This window comes from Carlito syrichta, unplaced genomic scaffold (genome assembly GCF_000164805.1).
Source record: "Carlito syrichta isolate Samal-C Ts95f unplaced genomic scaffold, Tarsius_syrichta-2.0.1 Scaffold163527, whole genome shotgun sequence".
Classification (NCBI taxonomy): domain Eukaryota; kingdom Metazoa; phylum Chordata; class Mammalia; order Primates; family Tarsiidae; genus Carlito; species Carlito syrichta.
The window spans coordinates 14,869-37,232 of record NW_007107623.1 but is presented as its reverse complement, the minus strand read 5'-3'; the positions used below and the strand labels follow the sequence as shown (position 1 = coordinate 37,232).

Genomic DNA, 22,364 nt, shown 5'->3' with positions numbered 1-22,364 from the left:
GGCAAAACTACAAAAGCTAAATTTAAATACTTTAAAAAATATGTTACTTCTCTGTAGATAGATCCTAAATACAAACTCTGATACTAGCATTAAGGTGGCCAGATACCTTGAGACTTAGAGAAATACTGTGGTGCTCTACTGGTTGAGCTCTAACACATGTACCAATTTACAGAGGTATTTTATCTAAAGCTGCAGAAAGATGAACACAGAAAGACAAATGTTAACCTTTCAGCCTGAACAATTAAGCCTTTTTATTTCTAGATGAATCATAATTTCAATCTTGAATTACATGAAGATTGTCAGGTCAATTTTTAAAAAATTAAAATAACAGCCACAATAACTAATAACTATGAAGTATTGCTTTTGAACCACTTTAAAATACATGCTAGTAATCAATTTAGGTAATAAGTGCTGTAATTTTCCATCAGTTCTTATGAGACTTTAGAAAAACTGATTTAAAAGTAAAGTAAAAGCTTGATTAAAATTCCCCAAAACCATTTTTTAAACAACAAAACTGTCTAAAGCTTTCTATTTATGATAAAGTATTCCAGCCCTAGTCTCTACCACTCAATGCCTATAGCTGGCATAATTTAATTTAGTGGAAAATAAAGATGAGGCCAAAGGTAACTTTGCAGTCTTAGGCATATATGATGTACACTTCTTCAGTCAACTTGCAAATGACAGAAGCTCTGAGATAGTCCACTATTGCCAAAGATTAATGCTGATTAAAGCCACCTGTCACCACTTCTCAGCATCAGGAAGGTCCTTTGCTCCCCTACGGATGAACTAGAGAAAGTCTATGATTATGTGGTACAGTGTGTTTGTGTGCACCATTGAGAGGTTTCAGGGTTTCATCAAAATGCAAATTTTAGATCTCTGAAGGGTTATCTCTGATAGAAAAATACATTTAAGCCCGTATTTCAAGTCCTTGAAGCTTAAAAAAAAGATATTTTAATTTTAGGTCTTTTCGAGCATCCTTCTGGATTCCTCCTATTTCTGTGCTCTAGCTTGTCCTTGTTTTAAAGCTGTGAGTTGGATACTCACAAGTTCTCTGTCCTCTAAGTGCTAACAATCAATGGGAGAGACGAGTCACCTTCATTTATAATACAAGATGGACTGAGTGGGAAAGAAAATGAAATGGAAGACCAGAGAAAGGAAGGACTATTTGAGTACAGAATTTTGAAAGTGTGTATGTTTGGGGGGTGGGGGTAGAGGGGGTCTCAGGTCCTGAGGACAGTGAGAGCAAAAGCAGCATTGAAGTAAGCATCTGTAGTGGCAGGAAAAGGAATTCATTTGATGACAGAAGAAAATGGTTTAATATAGTTCCTCCATGACATTATACATTTTAAAATGTACATTTTAACATGCTTTGTCACAGGAGAAAAAAAATTAAAGTAGCACTTACAACTTTTTCCAGCCAACAGTCTAAGAATGTGTACTGGAAATTTCTGTCTGAGAGTAAATTCAGATTAACACTCTCCACAAAGGTGTTATGTATAAAGTTGTAAAAGTTTACCAAGGTTGTCTGTTTTCAGTTTGCATGGTGCTTTCTGTACTTTTCTTTAAATAATTTCTCCCACGCTCCTTATCCCAAAGTATATGAATAGAAAGGTAGATATTATGGCATAATGAACTTTTAGGGCCAAGTGATTGAATACGGGTGAACAGATTCGGTTGATTAGAGAGATTTAAAAATGATTACAAAGTTCACCTGGGAGAATCTTCGTACCATAAAAACAAACAAGGAGTTCAGAAGGGGCACATTGGTGTTGGGCAAAAGGGTAAATTTAGTTTTTTTCATTTTTAAGCAGAAGTTGGAGTTTTAAGGAGGAAATCACTGGCAGGCATTGACATTAGTGATGACAGGGTGGGGTGTGAAATTAGTAATGCCTGTGGAAGGCAGCATAACATGGTACGCTTCAGAAACTCAACATTGTGAAGGTGCAAGTAAAACACTGAGCCAGACCAGCAGTGGGTTAAGGTGTGTCTTGGAAATGATGTTAATAGTTAAGATTTTATTCCTAAACAGCAAGAATGGGCAGTTGAAGTGTTTTGCATGTTAGAACAATCTGGAGGGCACCTTCCTTCCCCACAAGTTGGACAGTGCCAGGACTGGGAGATGGAGAGGAAGGAAAGGCCCCCACTGGCCTGGATTCTGCAATTTGTGGGGCTCCATCCATCCCCTTTCCCACCAGAACCAGGATTAGGATGAATGAGACAAAATTTAAGTGGCACCAAGAAACTCAGCAATCGAGATTAATGATACTTTAATAGAATATTTTTAAAATATTAAAACTAATGAAAAAGCTATGTATGTATGATAAAACACCACATTTTAAAGACAAGATCAGTAAGCTGAAGTTAATTAAAATTATTTAAGATTGTCACTTGGTCAAGAAAAATTGTGAGATCTGGAAATGCTCTCAATTGAAACAAGATAAACAAAGAAGTAAAGTTTGAAAAATATTACTAATCAATTTACTTTCATTAAAACCAGGAAAGTAAAATGATATTAAATTCCATTTTTGGTATGAATAAAGTATTTAACCTGAACACAAAATTGTGAGTTTTAACACACCTACTTAAACATTTTTCAGTAATCAACTACTTTAATGTTCTGTAAAAAAAATTGTTTTAAATACATAGAAATATGCATATAGGGGTATATATTTTTCCTTGTGCCTCAAGTTCCATATGGCTTAGACCCTGTAAATTAAAAGTTTAATATTGTCATGTACTGCATACTGACCTTTTGGTTAAATATGGACTGCATATATGATGGTGGTCCCATAATGGAGCTGAAAAACAATTATTTAGTGACATCATAGCTGCTAAAACATCATAGACCAACATATTACTTACAAGTTACTTGATAATGATAATAAATGACTGTTACTGGTTTAAGTATTTACTATACCATACTTTTTACTGTTAGAGTGTACAACTATTTTTTAAAAAGTTAACTGTAAAAGAACCTTAGGTAGGTGCTTCAGGAGGTGTTCCAGAAGGTATTGTTAACACAGGAGATGACAGCTCCATGTGTGTTGCTGTACCTAAAGACCTGTCAGTGGGGCAAGATGTGGGGGTTGAAGACAGTGAGATGGATCATCCTGACCTAGGCTGAAATATGTGTTTGTGTCTTCGTTTTTAACAGCAAAAAAACTGAAAATAGAAAAAAGCTTATAGAATAAGAATATAAAGAAAGAAGATACTTTTGTACAGCTGTACAACATGTGTTTTAAGCTAGATGTTATTGCAAGAGTCAAAAAGTTAAAAAAAAATTAAAAGTTATAAAGCAAAAAAGTTAAGGTTAATTTATTATTTTAGAAAAAAGCAAATTTAGCGTGGCTTAAGTGCATTGTGTGTAAAAAGTCTACAGTAGTGCCCAGGAATGAATGTCTTAGGGCCTTCACATTCACTCACCACTCACTCACTGACTTACCCAGTGTAACTTTCCGTCCTGCAAGCTCCATTCATGGTAAGTGTCCTATATGGGGTACCGTTTTATAACTTTTACACCATATTTTTCTATGGTTAGAAACACAAACACATACCACTGTACTACAATTGCTCGCAGTATTCAGTATAGCAACATGCTGAACAAGTCTGTAGCCTAGGAACAACAGGCGACACCATACAGCCTAGCTGTGCTAGCAGCCACGTAGGCTGTGGAAGTCGCTCTACGATGTTCGTTCAGTGATGAAACTCCCTAACGACGCATTTTTCAGAAAGTTATCTGGTTTGTTAAGGGTCACACGACTGTTAGTTTGATTTCTGCATTAATTTTGACTTTTTAAAACATTGCATCAAAATATAATTTATCTTGATCGCCCGTGTTTTCGCACCCTCTTACGTTTTGCGGTCTCAGCCCTTTTCCTACTCCCTTTCTTTTTCTGCTTTTCTTACTGCCTTAGGAGACTGGGCCTTTTGTGTTGGTTTTCTCCAGGCAGAGCGAGTTATTCTCTGCTTCGCCTACCTCGCCCCCTCCTGGGCTGAGTGGGGAAGCTCACCAAATACATTAATTTATTTAGAAACTACATATCGTTGGAACTCACCAGGCGGCGGCGTTGATTCGTCCCCTCTCGCCTGAAAAGAAGCTCCCGGAACTCGCGAAGTCTGGGGGTGTGTTTCCCGCGGTTCTGGTTGGCGGCATTTCTACAGCAGCATTTCCTGTTTCCTCTCGCGAATCTTGCGTCTTCTGTGCACCGGAAGTGATCCCCGGGCAGGAGGTTGTCCGGGCTATTGCGTCAGGTGAGGAGGAAGGAAGGAGAGGAAGGAGTGGTGCGGGGGGACTGCGCTCTGGGCTGTTCGGCTCGGGAGGTGGTGCAGTGTAGGTGACCGGCCCTGCCCTTTTCACAAGTGCGAAGGACTCCGCCTTTTCCTCCCAGTTCTCCTGCGTAGTTGGGTGATAGCGCCGCCTTTGGGAACGGGCGCCGCATGACCCGTAGGTGAGGCTAGGTCGCTCGGGATCTCCCGCGCCCTTTGGTCTTTGCTTAAGGGAAGGGAGGCAGTAATTTTTCAGCAACAGGTTTCATATTTACGTCCCTTGAAGACGCTAATATTTATTGAGCTCTCACTATGTGTTAGGAACAGTTTTAGGAGTTGGGACATGGCAGTGAGTAAAGCAGACAGACTTCTCTGCCCTAAGGCAGCTTATATTTGAATGGAACTTGAGATGACTGTGGATCAGAAGTGGCAGTGGCTCAGAATCAGATTTTTTTTTTTTTTTTTTTTGTATGGGTAGGAGGAAGAGGAAGTTATGTGAGATCAAGAAGACACACAGGTGCCATTTTTGGGGAGCGGGGATGGGGGGTGGGGAAAACAATTGTGCAGAACATTGATATGCTGTGGTCGCACATTGGAGAGCATAAAAATCATGAATGCAGTTAGGAATTTAGGACTGGTGAACTTGTGCTCTTGCTATGAGATATAATATTAGTTTTCTTTTTTTTTTTTTCCTTCAGGAAGATTCTAAAGATTAGACTGTAAGAAAGAAAGCAAAGACCATGTTTCGAAGACCTGTGTTACAGGTAGACACTTTTCTGTATTAATGCTGGGGTATGTTATGATCCCGAGTGATCAGATTTCTTTTTGCTTTTAACTTTCAGGGGCAAGTTAAAACCTTTGGGTCCATCCACCTACTTCTGTGTACTCATGTAATATCCGGGGTTGGGGACAGGCTTTACCTGTGTAAACAACGCCTACTAAAAAAGAAATTCAAGTTTATTCACATATATTAGGAATCACTAATTTTTAAAATGTGTTATTTGTGTTTAGTTCGGTTAGAGAGCATTTAAGGTCTTTAGTGATCTTGTTCTCATTTTTCTATAGGGTATGTGGTTCCTTTTCTGACTCTGTTACTAGATATTCCTCTTCTCCCCATCTCTCCACAGTAAGGAGAACAGCTCAGGTCTCAGGGTCACCACAGATTCACTATGTACAAAATTCCTTCTCAATCCACTCATTCTGGCTCCTCATCTATCTACTCATGCTAGTCCATCTTGAGCCAGCCTAGACTACCATTTCACCTTACTTACCATGCTTTGGAAGTTAGTATTATCCTTTATAATACTGCTCTCCTACTTTCCCTCCTCCGATTAAGAACAGTGAAGAATCAGTTCCTGTATGAAATCTGCTCCCCCACCACTGTTGAATTAAGCTTATATTCTTGGATGCCCATCTAACCTATTTGTACCTCTAACCTGCTTTTCTGTGGTAGAAATGTGAAATATAAAAAGTTATTACTGTCTTGATAATACTGTTTCATGTTACAGTATTAAAATGTCTTTAAAAACCAAGCACAGGAGTTAAAACTTTGACTTTAAAAATTATCCATGTTAATCCTTTCCCTATTTCTTCTCCAGCAGGTTTTGATTTTTGTATGGCCAAAATGAGACATTTTTATTTTATATGTACAAGCTCTGGCATATCTGAGCACTCAAATTAGTACATATTTAGAATCACGACACAGGTACTAGTTAGCAGTTTGATTCTGTAGTATATTGTAATACATCTTTATTTTCTCATCCACCCTGTGCTTCAAAATTTAGTAATAGGATTATATAGTTGACAGTACCCCAGGAAGTGGTATATATTGGATTTGTGGACTTGTGCTTTTTATATTAACGATGCTGCCACTTGGAAAGTGTTTCTCTGGTAGACTGTTTAGTTCTCAGATGATGTGTACTCCCATCTTTACAGTAGCCCTTAAATAGAATGTCAGAGGCAACAGAGGGCAGTGGGAAAGCAGCATCAGTCTTGGCTTTGGAGGTTTTGGGTCCTTGAGATGATTTGACATTTATTTATTGCAGGATCTTGGGCAGGTTATACAGCTTCTCTGGGGTTCGGTTTCCGTGGCTCTAAAGTGAGGATAGTTTTACATAACTTACAGATTTAGTTTTTTAATTAATTGACAATAGATAAATCACTTAGCCATAAATTCCTTCTATTGTGTGGGAGCTATTACCCTTTTTTGACAACTATGTGACTTTGACTTGGACATCCAGATCTTTGTACTTAGCAAAGAACCAAATTTGGGTCTCAGACTTTTTTTTGATCTACTAAAAGCATGAAATTTTCAATCAGATATTTGTAGAATTCTAAGGGCTAAGCTCACTGAAAAAACTATTTCATTTTTGTAATAGCCTTGTGAAGTAGATATTACCTATTGACATTTTTGCTCATTTTTAATTGAAACACTTCAGGTTAAGCATACTGAAGGTATTTCCTAGTTCTTTTGAGTTCTGAAGGAACAACTAGGGGAAGGCAGGTTCATAGACTCTTCAAGTTTTATCCACAGGGAGTCTGACTTTGGAATTTGTTCCTGTTGCTATGTCAGAAATCAGTCGTGTCATTAAAGCAGGGACTGTATTGTTTTATTGGAATTCAGCCTATTTCTCATTAAACTATCTGTTCTTAATGGCTGAGAGTGAGTCTTGAGTAATGCTATTGCATTTACTCTATATATGCTAATCATTACTTGTGTTATTAATGAATCTACTCATTAATATGCTAACTATACAATATTGATCTCTTTCTACTCTCCTTTAGTCTAAATTATGGACTAAATCTGTACCCATATTAGATAAATTCAAAGTCTACTTCTAAAGTCTGCTATAACCAAAATGTAGAAATAATAATACCAGTTGTTTATTTTAAAAAGTTGGCCTACTCTATCGAATGTATGTACTTTTTGCTTCTTTCTGTGTCTCCTGCTAGTGAAAGCTAAATTTTTACAATACTTGGCAGCAAGTCTTAGAGATAGGTTGGGTTTACAATCACTTTCATACTCTTTTTTTGTGAGAGTGGTGCTGTTTCAGTTTTACCTTTTGTGTATAAACACAGAAGACTGTAATCGGGGATTGCCTCAGAAGAAATAGGAGGGGACTGTAAGTTAGCTTTGGGGCGTGCTTTCTAGTACCTTCTGTGTACCTTTGGGATTCTATCGTCAGCTGCACTTAATGTGATTGCTTGGTTCTTCTGGCACTGTATTGGGAGAACATGGAAAGAGCTTCTCATCTCTTCTTGAACGTATAGGAAATGTTGACTAAATGGTGAATGGATATGAGCAGGTCTTCTGTTTGTATTTGTCTGTCCTGAAAATTAAAGCTGTGTTACACATTTGTTCCCTTTTAGGTACTTCATCAGTTTGTAAGACATGAGTCTGAAACAGCTAGCAGTTTGGTTCTCGAAAGATGTAAGTAGTTAATTTCCAAGTGTACACATTGTCTATGGTAATGTGCTAATATTCTCAAATGTGCTCTAGAAGTGCATTGGTTGGGCTAACTGCAGTATCATCATGCCTTTGACTCCCATTTGCTCCTCAGATCTTGAGTTCTTGGCTTGGCCTCCGTTAGGCTATGGGGACCTTGCATAAATTGTGCCTTTATTCTCCTTTTTAGTCAGTCTATTCATTCTTGTTATCAGTGTCCTGCATAAGAATTTGCTTGAGTCATATTTGGGTATCTGAGTCTTCCAGAGTTTTGTTATATTAGGTTGAAATTGTGAAAAATACTGTTTCACAGAAATATCCCTTATATTTATAAAGATTTGCAGATCTCAGATTGGTTCTTTTAGCTCCATAGACAGTTTATAAAAGGATATCTTAAAGAAGAATTTAAGATAAAGAGCTTATAGTTTGTTTTGTTGGGCTCCTTTTTTCATGACTGTTTTCTCCTTTATTGGCAACTCTCCTTTTTTCTCTCTTAACCTCTCTTTATTCACTTCTTTAACTTATTTTCTGATCTTCTAGAGCTTGGGTTTAGCTTAATATAGAAGTAGATATTGAAACAATACTTGTAGCTATTCCTCTTCTGAATATTTTTCTTAATCTTAGGTGTGGATTTTTTAAATGTTCAGCTTGCTTGGGCTGCTATAACAAAATAGCATGGAGTGGGAGGCTTAAACAATAGCATTTATTTATCACAATTCTGGAGACTAGAAGTCCAAGATTAGGGTACCAGCATGATTAGGCTCTTGGTGCAGGGTCTCTTCATGGCTTGCAGATGATTGCCTTCTCTTTGTCTTCACATGGCAGTTCTTATAAGGACACCATGGGGGCCTTACTCTCCTGATCTCATTTAAGTCTAATTGCCTTCTAAAGGCCCTGCCTCCAAATGCCATCACACTGGAGGTTAGTGCTTCAACATATGAATTTGGGGAGGAGGAGCACAAACATTCAGGCCATAGCAGGTTCTCGATCTCATTTTAACTCCACATTGCATTTCAGCCCTGAATCGTGTACAGTTACTTGGCCGAGTGGGTCAGGACCCTGTCATGAGACAGGTGGAAGGAAAAAATCCAGTCACAATATTTTCTCTAGCAACAAATGAGATGTGGCGATCAGGAGACAGTGAAGTTTACCAAATGGGTGAGTAGAAAAGACTGGGGTTTTTATTTTACCAGCAACAAATGGATATTATTTATTGCCAGTTACCTAATTTATAGATAAACTACTTTTAGATAAAGTGTTTTTCAGCCTGTTCTGTTTTCTTAGAAATTGTGACATTGGTTTTATTGGGCATGTTGTCTATTGGCATTTGTAACTATGTTTCCTACTCTTGTGATTTAGGTGATGTCAGTCAAAAGACAACATGGCACAGAATATCAGTATTCCGACCAGGCCTCAGAGATGTGGCATATCAGTATGTGAAAAAAGGGTAAGTTGAAGAAGGAAGGGTCTTCTGGATTGAATGGTTTAAAGAACTGATAACAAGTTCTCATGACAAGGATTATATAACTTCTTGTATCCCTGAGTACTGCTGATTACTCTATAATTTAAGAGGTATTTAAGTCCTTGATACTATCTGCTTGGCATGTTGCCATGTGTGTAACTAATTCAGAGGTGTATAAAATGTGGTGTTAGCCTTCTAAGATCTTACAAAGTAGGGCAAATAAAGGGTGTACATAAATAGAAGTAGATGAAGCAGGAGAGAAGGCAAAATGTATTGTTACTTGAACAAGGAAAACACATGCTTTTAGGAGTCCCTGTGCCTCTATGGCCAGTGATGCTGAGGGTGGTCTTGCCTTTTGGCATTCACATTATGTCCCTAGCAGAGGATCTGGAATGTCTGACACCTGATACACTGAGTTATTATGGTAATAGTCATGGTAGTTATTTTATTTTTAGTAGTTCTCTTTTGGAATATTTGGGTTGAATATATATAAAAAGTGTTTGTTCCAAACTCAGAAAGACAAAAATATATTTAATGCAGTTGTGTTAATAATTAATTTGTTTAGAAATTGAATTGTTTTGTAGAAATAGTAAAAATTTATTTCATGGAAAGTAATTCAACAATGACTATTGTTTTTATTTATTTTCAATAACTGCATAACTTCATATGTCTCTCCATTGCCCTTCATGTATATATGGATGAATATGTGCATATACATACACACAAACACATATATTCAAGGAAAGTGTCTGTGTGTGCTTTCACCTGCTAATTGATGAATGTGTATGTGTGTGTGCGTACCTGATGATTTTGTTGGTCTTCTTTCTATATCGTACTTTTTGGTGGTAGACATTCAGAACTGATACCATTATGGTCATTTTTCCACCCTTTAAAATCACTGTTAGGGGAAAAAAAAAAACCCAAACCACTTAGGATTGTCATCTAGTTCAGCCTTCTAGATAGTGTAGAAATCTCTTAGTAATTACCTCTGAGTGATATACTCAGCTGAGTAGAAATAATCTTGGTAATTAACTCAGAGTGATATACTAAGCTGAAAACTCCTATTTTGAATGTTAACAATCTAATCTTCACTACAGAAAGGAATTGATAAATAAGTGAATATCGAATGTTAGGAACTCCAAAATCAAATGTCAAGGAAAGTAACACACTAGAAATTACTCCTAGAGTAATTCCCCCACTGCCACAATGGCATGAGGATTTATTAGGATGTGCCTTAAAACAGGCACTGGGGCTTGCCCAGAGTGCTCTTGATGTATAAGGCCCGAACTTCTGCCAGTTCTTGTGTAATGACATCAAGAAGTTGACAGCTGGGTGGATGTTATAGTCATCATCTGTCATCTTCACTTGGCCAGTGGCCACAGCCAGATACAGCCCCTTCTTCATCTGGAACTTGATTGTGGACTTCACCTCATCAACTTTGGCCACTATTTTTTTTCCTTGTGTGTCAGCAGGGAAGATAACTTACCAGCCTTAATTAGGCCTGGGCCAAGGATTCATGGAATCTGCTTAATAAGAGACTCTGAGGCTAAAAAGGCATGATACTTCTTGGCCAGTTTCTTGACCAGCTTCTTGTTCTTGTTGAGCCTCTTCAGCACCTTGATGTCCATGTGTGGGATGTCCACAGCCTTGGCTTCATCATAGTGCTGCTGGTCCTCCAGGACACACATGGAGAACTCGGGGTGGGGAGTGGACTTGAGCCTGAGGGTGTCAGAGAAGCACTTGCCCCAGGGGTCATAGTTCTTCAGGTTGACCTGCAGCTCCACCGTCTACAAGAACTTCTGCCTCTTACACTGGTTCCCTGAAGGACTTCCCGTACTGCCTCGTATAGCGTGTTGCATGAGACTTTGCTGCTCATGGCTCCTTGCGGTGTGATAATCGGAAAAGAGCTAGAGATCTCCAATATGCTGCTAAGTTTCCCTTTGAACAGTTTTTTTTTGGTTTGTTTTTTTAACTTCCATAGGAAAATAGCTTAATAAGGAAAACACCTTATTAAAAAAAATGTTGTCCTTTTTACCTAGCTGGTGTCAAGTCTGTTTTTACATTCTGTTTCAGTACCCCTAATTCTGAACTTTGAGAAGTGGTAGCAAAAATGGTTACGTATGATTATATACTTCATTCTTGTTATATGCTCATTACCACCCCTGACCTTACTCTTTTTAAAAAACATATTAGGATCTCACCCAAGAACTAAATTTTATTTATATCAGGTCACGAATTTATGTGGAAGGGAAAGTAGACTATGGTGAATACATGGATAAAAATAATGTGAGACGACAAGCAACAACAATCATAGCTGGTAAGAAGCTTGTGATAATAGCTGTTTTTTTTTTTTCCTTTTTTCCCCTCTCCTTTAAAACCTTGGCCATAGTACAAGTCACTTTAACAGGGACTTTGAGTATGGATGCTGATGAGATTGTAAGGCAACTCACTAGAAGAATTCTATGACTCTGGTTTTTCTGCTTGTTAAGAGTTTCTACATTAATCTATTACTTTAGGAAATTATTTTTATAGTTTTAGTTCACAAGTAACTTTTGAGAAAAGTCTAAAATTGAATTGTCCATGTCGGACCTTATTATTGAGAATTAGAAAAACTTAATCTAGTGTTTTTTTGAAGGACGTGGCCTAAACAGGGAGAAGCATGTGCCAATATAGAGCTACACTAATAATGTGAGTAGCATCTGAAATTTGTGCAGATTTATTCAGACCCTTTTTGGTACTTTGTATTCTGAAATTTCTACTTGAAATTAAACAGTTTTTAATGTTCTCTTTAAACAAAATACAATGCAACCTAGGAAAGGTGGACACTTAAAGCTTAAAGAAGATTAAGAAGATATCCCCTAGAGAAGAGTTTTTAAACTTTTGAAATTTTTTTAAGAGTTTTGAAGATAACATACCCCTCTGAACAACTTTCGGTGATATTAAGACCTTTTTTCAATATAAAATTATGTTACTCTTAAATGTATTACTGGACTCTAAATGCCATAGGAATTTGATACCCATCACCTTATTAAAAAAAAAAATACGTGAACAAGCTCTTCAACATTCGGACATTTCGCATTATTTTTCTCTTTGAATTTGTTTTACAATTTTCATTTTCTCCTCAGAAGTGTATCTTAATAGAATTGTACAGTTAAAAATCTTTCATTATTTACTCTATCTTTGACAAATTATGCTTGACTGGCTTATCATTAAAGTTGTTCTTAGTATCTAAATGACCAGAACAATTTTAATATATAAATATAAAAACTAAAATTTTGCTGGAAATGTATTTTTAATAAGATAGATAGTGGTTTTTTCACTTCTTGAATAAATTACTAAAGTTATACCTTGTTAAACCTCAATTTGTTACCTTGTTTATTTTTAGTAATATAAATACTAAGAAGCTGTTTTCTTATAAAGTAGTTGGAAATAAAAGAAATTTTACTGTAGAAATGTTTTGATGTTTAAGAACTTCTGAGGTATGCCCAAATTAGATAATGGCAAACATACATAAAAGTAGTAAAATGAACTCCCACTATTTAACTTCATCAATTACCAGCTGATGGCCAGTGTTACTTCATCCATGCCTCCAGCCGCTTGTCCTCTCCACCTGGGTTATTTTGAAGCGAATCTCAGACATTATATCATTTTATTCTTAAATTTCAGTAAGTATCTCCAAAAGATAAGGTATCTTTTTGAAAACATGAATACCATGCTATTAATCATACCCCCTATTAAGAAATTATTGCTCAATTTTTTAAAGTAAACATCACAGTGTTCAAATTTCCTTGATTGTTTCATAAGTAAACAGTCATACATTATATTACATGGTTTACATATATCTTAAGGCCCTTTTAATAGATAAATTTTTCTTTTATCTTTTTCCTTTCTAGAGTTCATATACCAAATTAATTAAATTATAATTTGTTGTAAATAATGCTCATATTTTTTTTACTGGTGAGTTTCTTTGAAAGTATTTTAATCTTGAAAAGTAACATAGGTATTTTCCTACTCTCATTTGTGTTTTATTGTAAACCAAGTGTGTGTGTAAATTTCGGATTGTTCAGATTGTTGAGTTGTTATGAACCAAGCTAAACAAGCATTTCAGATGATCTGCTGTTTTGTTTTTCTCTTGTCATCAGTCATGATGATCACAAACTTTTCATTAACATGGTCGTAAGCCTTTAACTATATAGGTTTATGACTGATGGCAAAATTAAAGAAATCTTCAGTGATATTTGAATTGCCAAAAATAGAGTTTATTGGTTAATCTGTTTTATAGGTCATATATTTTTCTTCTAGGGATCCTATGTTTAACTTCAAAATAATTACCAGTGGATGGCACTCTTGGCTTTTCCACAGTAATGTCAATTCTAATAGTCTCATCTGAAGTAACCCTTCTATACCAAACTTTCAATTTTTGGAGGATGCGAGTCATGAACAAATATTCAGTCCTTTGTGAATAATTGTATAGTTGTAAGAATCTAGATCTTTTGGAGTTATACGGGAAATACAGTCATTCTTCTGTGTATGTGGGTTCTGTATCTGTGGATTTAGCCAACCATGGTTCAAAGATATATTTTTTAAAAAAGGAATCAATAAAAGCAACAATACAACAATAAAAAAGTAATACAAATAAAACAATATAGAATGACAGCTATTTACATAGCATTTACATTGTATTAGGTATTAAAAGTAATCTAGAGATGATTTAAAGTATACAGGAGGATGTGCGTAGGTTATATGTAATACACCATTTTATATCAGGGACTTAAGCATCTGTGGATTTTGGTATTTATAGGGGTCTTGGAACCAATTCCCTATGACTACTGAAGGAGAGCTGTACCATTTACCTCTCTTCTTTTGCTTATTTTTTGCTTACCCCCTTTGGAGGAGCATTTTAAGTGCATTGTTTGCTATTTTTGGATAAAAATGCTCACTCTGTAATACTGATTAGTAAAAATTTTCCCAAGAGTGGGTGTATTGAAGTTATTTTATTGTTTAAAAATAAAATTTCTTCTTTATGAATTTTTAAACTTACTTAAAAACCTAAATTAAATAGATTCTGTCATTGTTAACAGGGCCACATGTGGACCCTTGTCTGTTCTTCCATGCCTCCAGAATGTGGAATTATATACTTCGCCCTTTTCTCTTTGAGGATGTGCTGCCTGCTTTCATGACATTTGACCAAGCATTGCAAGCATCCAGTTTTGTAATCAGTTCTTTTGAAGGAAGTTATTTTTGAGAAGACTTTATCTTGTTTTCAGGAAAGATAAGAAATATCTTCTAACGAGATGTGAATTGTTGCACAAACAGCCAATGCCCAACTTTTAGCTCCATTTATACCTACTATATATACTTCTCATAAACATAGCAAGAGTTATTTAGTATTTTGAAAATTTGTCTAAAATCCTTTCAGTGGACAACACTAAAATGTGTGTATATTAGAGGGGAATTATTAAGTGAGATGGAGAAAAGTTTCTAAAAATAATATTTATACTTTGGCTTCTTTACAGATAACATTATATTTCTGAGTGACCAGGCAAAAGAGAAGGAGTAGCATGGACGATTCTTCTTTGGCCGTTGTTTGGTACAGTCTCATTTCCAAATCATGTATACTCTTTAGTTTCTAAGGACAAGAATTAAACTTATCTTTTATATAAAATGAGTGATAATATTTTTCCAGTCTGTCATTCTCTCATCTCTTTTTGTGGCATAACCTTGGTTTGCTACTATCTTTTATGGTATTTACCAGTTTATTTTATTTTATTTTTTTTAGGGGTAATTTCTATGCACAAGTATACAAAATAGTGAACTTTCAGGTTTATCTGTCTGTGTTATGACAAAGGGATAAATATCCTTTGGGAAGCCTTCCTGTTTTTTGATGTACACTTCTGCTATGGCATTGATTCAGCCACTCAGTGAATTTGTGAGCATTTATTGTATGTCAGACATTTATTCCATGGTTATAAATGTTGATTTTCTTACCTTTTTGCTCTATGGACTTTAAGGACTGAATTTTCTCTGTGTAGATGCACCTTAAACAGTGCTTGGCTCAGAATAACTGCTCAGTAAATAGATAATAGATGAATGATTCCAGTGGCTTTGGCCGAAATTGAAGGGTATTGCTGAACAGTGGGGTGTGTCTAACCCAAATATCTTTAAGGCTAACCTACCTTTTCACATCTTTTGTTTTTGGACAGTTTCACTAGTAGCGTTTATGAAACTTAGTTAACCAGCAGTAAGGACCCACAGTATTACTGGAGATTAAATAGTTGATCTCCAGGTGATAACCATAGGAATCTGGTTCTATTGTTTTCTGTCTTTCTATGCCCTTCCTCTCTGTCCATTTAAAGTCTTATCCAGAGTGGGGAGGATGGAAGTATGTCCTCTTAACTTTTGACAATGCCTTAGTGCCTCAACTGTTGCATTTTCCTTTCATTTTTTCCACGTGGTCTGTTGATGCACATAGAGATCATTATGTACATTGTATAATTTTTTAATATAAGATTCAAGACATTTTAGAATACTAATAATTTACCAGTAACCGTTACATGAAACACACTCAGTTTTTCAGTGCATCTTTTGCTTATTTAATTAATTAGAGATGGGGTCTTGCTATGTTGCCCAAGCTGATCTTGAACTCCTGGCTTATGCAATCCTCTACCTCGGCCTTCTCCCAGAATACCGGAATTACAGACATGAGCCACTGTGCCTGGCCTGTGTCTTTTGCTTTTTAAAGTTTTGAATCAGTCCTCCCCAAGTCTGCCTGCTAGTTTGTTGCAGTTTTCCAGAGGTTGGTTGCTACTGAACAGGTGGTTTGTTCAAATGGTAGAAGTTTCTCGTTTTATCTAGACCAGTTTGTCTCCAGTTTGGCCTCTGGCCCAGGCTGTGTAGTTTTCCCAGGTATATGTCCTTTCCCCTCTGCCTGAGAGTTTGAACTTTTACTGGTTCAGAATTCATATGCTATGTTAGAAGCCCTTGATTTTTTGTTAAGGTATTTTCTGTAAACTTCGGTAGCATTTTTGTTCTTGGAGTACAGTTTGGTTTATCCTCTCCTTGCCCAGGAATAGTAGAAAATTCATGACTGTTTTCTCCTACCAGCCATCTTTTTTCCTGCAGCTAGGACCCACTAATCAGCATATTAACTCTGTTCACACGTTAAAACTGACTGCTGATGTCATCCTTATTTTTTTATGCCACATACACAAAATTGTGAAGTCGCTAAAATTTATCTTTTGAGCAACTCTTTATTTTTTCCATTAGCAAAGTTGTTTTTATACTCCTTAAACATTGTGAGGAGTTATATATTAGTATTTGTATTTAAGCAGGGTAATAAATCTGTACTTTGGGAAAATGACACAGAGAGCAAAAGAGCCTAATTACCAACTCCCCAGTTGTTGAGTGCAGGATGCAGGGGCAGAAGAGTGTGCCCTGTAGAATCACAGTGGGCCGAGGGGCTCTTCTCCAAACTTTCCCACTGGCAATTGCACCCTTTCTCTTGTCTCTGAAAGCTATGAGGCTGAGGCAGTTGCTCTTTCAGAGTCAGTTACATAGTGTTGTGTCCTCAGTAAGTGTATGGTTCTGGTAGACCCAGTGGCCCAGACCAGTTGGAGCATAAACTGCCCTCCTCATGTAGGCAGCTACATCTGTTGAGAAACTTTCTGCTACTCCTAAGCTGGTCTAGGTGCAGGATGGATTTGTGGAATCTGATAGGAGTAAGAGACTGTAGGGACCTGCATTTCCCTTTTTGATGCTGTGATCGCGTCAGGAAATAAACCTGCAGAAAACTGCCCTGTGACCTTGATTTGGGGATTTCATGTTAAATGGAAAGAGGAATATGATAGAAAAGTGAGAGAAAATGTATCAAATAGAATGTGTGATATTACCTCGTTTTTGAAAAAGAAGTTTTTTCTTTAAAAAAAGAAAAATATAAGTATAGGTTTAAAAAAGTCTGGAAGGAGAAACATCAAAATGTTATGATTATCTCTGGATAGGGATATGATGTGTGTTTTTTCTTGTTTCTTCATATTTTTGTATATTCCAATTTTTTTATAGCATGTATTTTATAAAAAAAATTTTTTTCATCACGGGGGAAAAAAATCTTCTATTATTTCTAAACCAGACTTACTCAACTCATTTACTTCAACCACTACCACTTCATGTATTGGATGTGAACAAGAAAATCTTTTATATACTTTTTTCCACCATCTGAATTTCAGCATCTCATGCTTGTATACTTCATTCATCTCTTAATATGTGTGCACAGTCCAGAATAATTTGCTTTAATGACCAACCTGTATAATCACTGTTGGGTCATATCATTACAGTTCTCAAAGTGTCATCCATTTCTCAAAAAACACTGGACAATTAATACAGAGATGTTCCAGAACACCAAAGACATATTTTCTCTGGCTGATTTGACAATAGAGTATACATTTCTTTGGGGATTATTGTTATTGCCAGCTGGGTTACAGCCTAACCTTTGAGACGTAGTTAGGAAACATTAATGGCAGTTTCCCTTTGTTCCCAAGAGAAATCATGCAGTTCTTGAAACAGGGTTGTCTTTTACTCAAACTTCCCTTTGGTCCCCATTCAGCTCAGCCTGAGTGGCATTATAGGGCTTTCTAAATGTTGTTCAGTTGGGTGGGACTGAAGCATGGACCTGAAAGTGAGGACAGGACCACTTTACTTGTGTTTCTGTTAGGATTTGCATTATATGCTGTGAAGATCGATGGGAATAACAGCAGGAAAATCATTGTAGAAAATGAAAGATAATTCTGAAGTTAATGAGTTACAAGGAGATCTTTTAAGAGGCGGCAGTAATCATTAATGACTGACATTTCTTTTCTGATTACTATATGACGCACTAAGCTAAGTACTTTTTATCATGGCCTAATTTTATTCTTATCCTAAGAAGGAGGTACTACATGCCATTTTACAGGTGAGGAAACACAAAACTGAGAGGTTAAATCACTCGTCAGGGTCATACAGTTCATAAGATGCACGACTGGAGTTTGAACTCAGGTATGTGAAGTTTGCATTTTGTTTTCTTCCCCGACCTGCTTCCACTTGTGCCCACTCTCCATTGGCTCCCACATTCACAGCCTCACAGCTGGCCTCTGAAGAGTGCCCTATGCAGCATACATCCTATCATAGGTTTTGGTTGAGGAGAGTTATTAGTGAAAGAGAAGATTCTCAGTCTATGAGTTCTACAGGAAAATGAGCCAGTTAATGTCCCTACCATGTTATCCTAACATATTCTACTTGCTTTCTTTACATCAAGCTGTGTCTCTACTGGTTAGAATAAGTTCAGAGTATATGCTCCTTTCGTCATTTACTTATTGGCAGTTGAGATAGTTGAGAACGTTGTTCAAGAATGTGTCAGACCTACTCTTAAGAGGGTGAGACTTGGGCAGGCATCAGCAGCACGGACATCTCCCTCACTACTGTGATTTGCCTCTGTGCTGGCCTCACAGTCTGTCATAGGGTAGTGTGTAGAGTTTTAGGTTGTTGGTATCATGCAGCCATGATAAGGAAATTCTCTTTTTGCCTCTCTGTGCCTCATCTGTTTGCTCTCTGCTGTGTTTGGGATGTCATGGTCCTGTTTTGCTATACAGGTGTGCATATTGACATTTAGTTTCTCTGCCTTACCTGTTATTTGAAGAAAAAAAAGTTGGTTAAGGCTGAACTATTATTAGTTAACTATTAGTTAAGGCTAAACTATTATTACAGTCAGACAGCCTGGATTTGAAGTCCTGTTTCTCCACTCACCAGTGCAGGATCCTGCTGAATGACTATCTACCTCAGATCTTTTGTTTTTCTATAAGACAGGGAAAATAATGGTACCTGCTTTAAGGGCCAGCCATGAAGAACACAGCACAATAAACAATACATGTAGCCTATCTAATGCATAGTATTAATACATAGCAACTGAAATTAGTGCTCAGTACATGTGAGCTATCGTTATTGTTGTTTTCAACAAGGTGTAGCATTCTTTCATCCACTATGTCCATCTCATTAAGTTTCATGTAATACTCATAAGAGCATATTAACCTTAGAATAGTTTTTTGTTCTTGACGTTTTTGTTGTTGTTAACTTTCATGGATTACTGAGTACTTATTCCACGTTGGTGGTGTTTTTTGGTTGTTTTTAATTTTTCAAAACTATTCACAGTTAATCTGGTTTTTATAAATTCCAAGGTCAGTTGAGCATCTGCTGCATGTCATGTACCGGTACAAGACCTGGATAGAGGGAAGAATATGGCAGGACCCCTGCCTTGAAGGGGCTCACAGTTAGGCTTGGCTGGGAAAGATAAGCAGAAGCCTATATAGCTACTTGTGTTAGGGTGTGATGAACAAAACAGGTTAGTTTTCAGCAGCGAAAGCAGCATGAGAAAGATCCAGAAACTTAAAAGCTTATGAAGCAGTGAAAGATGAGACATAAAAAGTGAGTTTGGAATAGATTGTAAAGGGTCTTGAGAACTTGCAGAGAACTTTGGAAATCAGGAGCCATAGAAGGTTTGAAAACAGGGAACTTTTTCCAGAATTGTGCTTTAGAAGGACAGTAAAGAGTAGAAAGGGAAAGCCTAGAGGCAGTTAGGAAGCTATTGCAGCAGCCTAGAAATGTTAGTAGAGCAGGGGTGAGGGTGGCGGGGGAGAATGGCCTTGAGGGCATTTGGGATTCCCATTGATTCCACACATATTAGCTAGTTTTGTGCCAGATTCTGTGCTAGGTAGACTCTGGGTTAGAGCCTAAGAAGACTTATAGCTACCGTGCAGGATCTAGTGGTGACACAATTGGTATTTGTAAGAGAAAAAGCCATTCACAGATGGTTCTGATGCTCCTGCTTGGGCACATTTGTGGATAGTGGCACTTAGTTTCTGAGTTTATGGAATATGGATGTGGGAGCAGATTCGAAAGGGGAAAGATAACAAACTTAACTTCAAACATAGTTTATTTGCAGATGTTATAGCTGGTACTTAGCAGCATGTTGATTATATTACTCTGGAGTTCAGAAGAGAAGGTGAGACCAGACTGATTTGTTCTTTTGCCAAACACATTATAAACAGGTTTTGTGGGATAACTTTTAAATGTTGACAGAATTCCAGCTTTCTGTTATAGGAAACCATATTGTGGGAAAGATTTCTAGTTGCCCACCTGTTTTAAAATGTATCTGGTACTTGTTTTAACCATGTATAGTAAGATGACAGACCTTGGAGATGACCGTCTTTGAAAGAAGAGTTTTTTATTACTCACGGTTCTTAAGAGGAGGAGTCATGCTATGCAGGGCCACTCCAGGAAGCCCCAGGGTTGGTCAGGAGACAGAAGGCATGGGCCAGAGTCTTTGTTGTGTTTTACTTGGGGCTGAATGGGTAAGGCATGACAGGCAAGCTTGAGCAAGTTTAGGAATGGGTAGTTTGAATAATTTCAGCAGGCTGTACGCTCTCAGATTGGTCCCTGTTGTCAGGTTCCTGGTCCTGGAGCAATTGAAGCTAGGGTGATTGAAGCCAGGGTGTAGTGTTCTAGACTGCATGAGCCTGAGAAAAGGAGGTGGAGACAGAGTGTGGACTTAAGACTGACTGATTTGCTTATCAAAGAATGCTCTCAGGCACATTGTTTGCTGACTGGAAAAATAAGCTAACCTGGGGGGCAGTCCTTCTCTGGGTCTGCAAGACCCCAAGGTGTCAAATTTCATAAAACACAGAAAATAAAAAAAAAAAACAGGATTAATGCACTACCAAGGACCTGTTATCTCTTCTATATAGAGCCCATGTGTTATTGAGGGTGATGTGCGCACAGGTCACATACTACTTTTCTGTGCTCCTTTGAAGTTAGGGGTGACCAAGAGGCTACAGGAGAATTCATTTGGTGATCCTTCCAGGAAATTGTTTATATGAGCTCACTGTTAGAGGGCTTATCCTTTGTGCTTCTCCAGACCCTCATGCTCCAGCTTTTCTTTCTGATCTGAATGTGGACATTTCATGACTGAATCTCCAGTTGCCGTCTTGGACCATGAGGCGATCTTCAGAATGGAGGATGGAAGAAACTGGAATCTGTGATCACCATGAAACCACCACCAAACCAGTTCTTGACAGTCTGCCTTCAGACTGCTTTGGGAGAACAAATAAACCTCTACTTTGTTTAAGCTACTTATTTGTGTTTTCCAGTTAAACCTAATCCCTACGAATTTGCACATTCTTGCCTTTATGTCCACATACATGGTTAGTTCTTTACTCTTACCTCTGTTACCATAGTCCTTCAGGTTTTAAATGTGTGTCATTAAATTTGGGGAAGGGATTAGACATAAAAAGTATGCAAAACCTTAGCAATTAGTCTTTAAAAAAGTGAACATAAGTGGTTAGGCACAGTGGCTTATACCTATAATCCCTGCACTTGGGAAGCTGAGATGGGAGGATCACTTGAGGCCAGGAGTTCGAGACTAGCCTCAGTAACATAGACACCATCTCTACAAAAAAATTTAAGAAATTAGACCATCTCTACAAAAACTTCAAGAAATTCGCCATGTGTGGTGGTACGCACCTGTAATCCCAGTTATTCAGGACTACAGGTTGAGGCGCGAGAATTACTTGAGCCCAGGAGTTGTAGGCTGCAGTGAGCTATGATAGAGCCACTGCACTCCAGCCTGAGTGACAGCCAAACCCTGTGTCCTAAATAAATAAATGTGAACATAAGCATATTATCACATCAAATAGATACTGCTTAATTTTGCTTATAGTCCTTGATGAGGATCCTTAACTAGTTGCCCCTTGTGAATAAAGGCGCATAAGAAGTACTGTCAGCCGGGCTCGGTGGCTCAACCTGTAATCCCGCGCCTTGGGAAGCTGAGGTGAGTAGATTGCCTGAGCCCGCGGGTTCGAGACCCACCTGGGCAACTTGGTGAGACCTCATCTCTACAATAAATCAAAAAATTAGCCCGGTGTGGTAGCGTGCGCCTGTAGTTCCAGCTACTTGGAAGGCTGAGGCGGAAGGATTGCCGGAGCCCAGCAGATCGAGGCTGCAGTGACTGGGAGCGGCCACTGCACTCCAGTCTGGGCGACAGAGTGAGACTCCAACTCAAAAAAAAATTTAAAAAAAGTACTGTCTTTATGCTTCCCCTTGCAGAATAGGAGCCTAGGTCCTCTGGGGTGGGAAGGGAACAATCCTACATCACAGTTTTTAGTTGCATCA

At 37.6% G+C, this 22,364-nt stretch overlaps 1 protein-coding gene and 1 pseudogene across 3 annotated transcripts; one reads left to right on the top strand and one right to left on the bottom strand.

Moving 5' to 3' along the window:
- The first annotated feature begins 4,262 nt into the window (after positions 1-4,262).
- SSBP1 (single stranded DNA binding protein 1) lies at positions 4,263-21,325 on the top strand. 3 transcript variants are annotated; one of them, XM_008051097.2, is made up of 8 exons: positions 4,263-4,448; positions 4,965-5,030; positions 7,636-7,696; positions 8,729-8,869; positions 9,071-9,158; positions 11,402-11,490; positions 14,690-14,763; positions 21,112-21,325. In XM_008051097.2, the coding sequence occupies exons 2-7, from the start codon at positions 5,007-5,009 to the stop codon at positions 14,731-14,733; spliced, it is 447 nt and encodes a 148-aa protein (XP_008049288.1). In that variant the 5' UTR covers positions 4,263-4,448; positions 4,965-5,006; the 3' UTR covers positions 14,734-14,763; positions 21,112-21,325. The 3 variants fall into 3 exon arrangements, with proteins under 3 accessions (XP_008049288.1, XP_021564797.1, XP_021564798.1); XM_021709122.1 differs by lacking the exon at positions 21,112-21,325 and having other exon boundaries at positions 4,311-4,330; positions 14,690-14,838; XM_021709123.1 differs by lacking the exons at positions 4,263-4,448; positions 21,112-21,325 and having other exon boundaries at positions 4,964-5,030; positions 14,690-14,838.
- On the bottom strand, positions 10,408-11,049 carry LOC103252483 (annotated as a pseudogene).
- Positions 21,326-22,364: the final 1,039 nt, after the last annotated feature.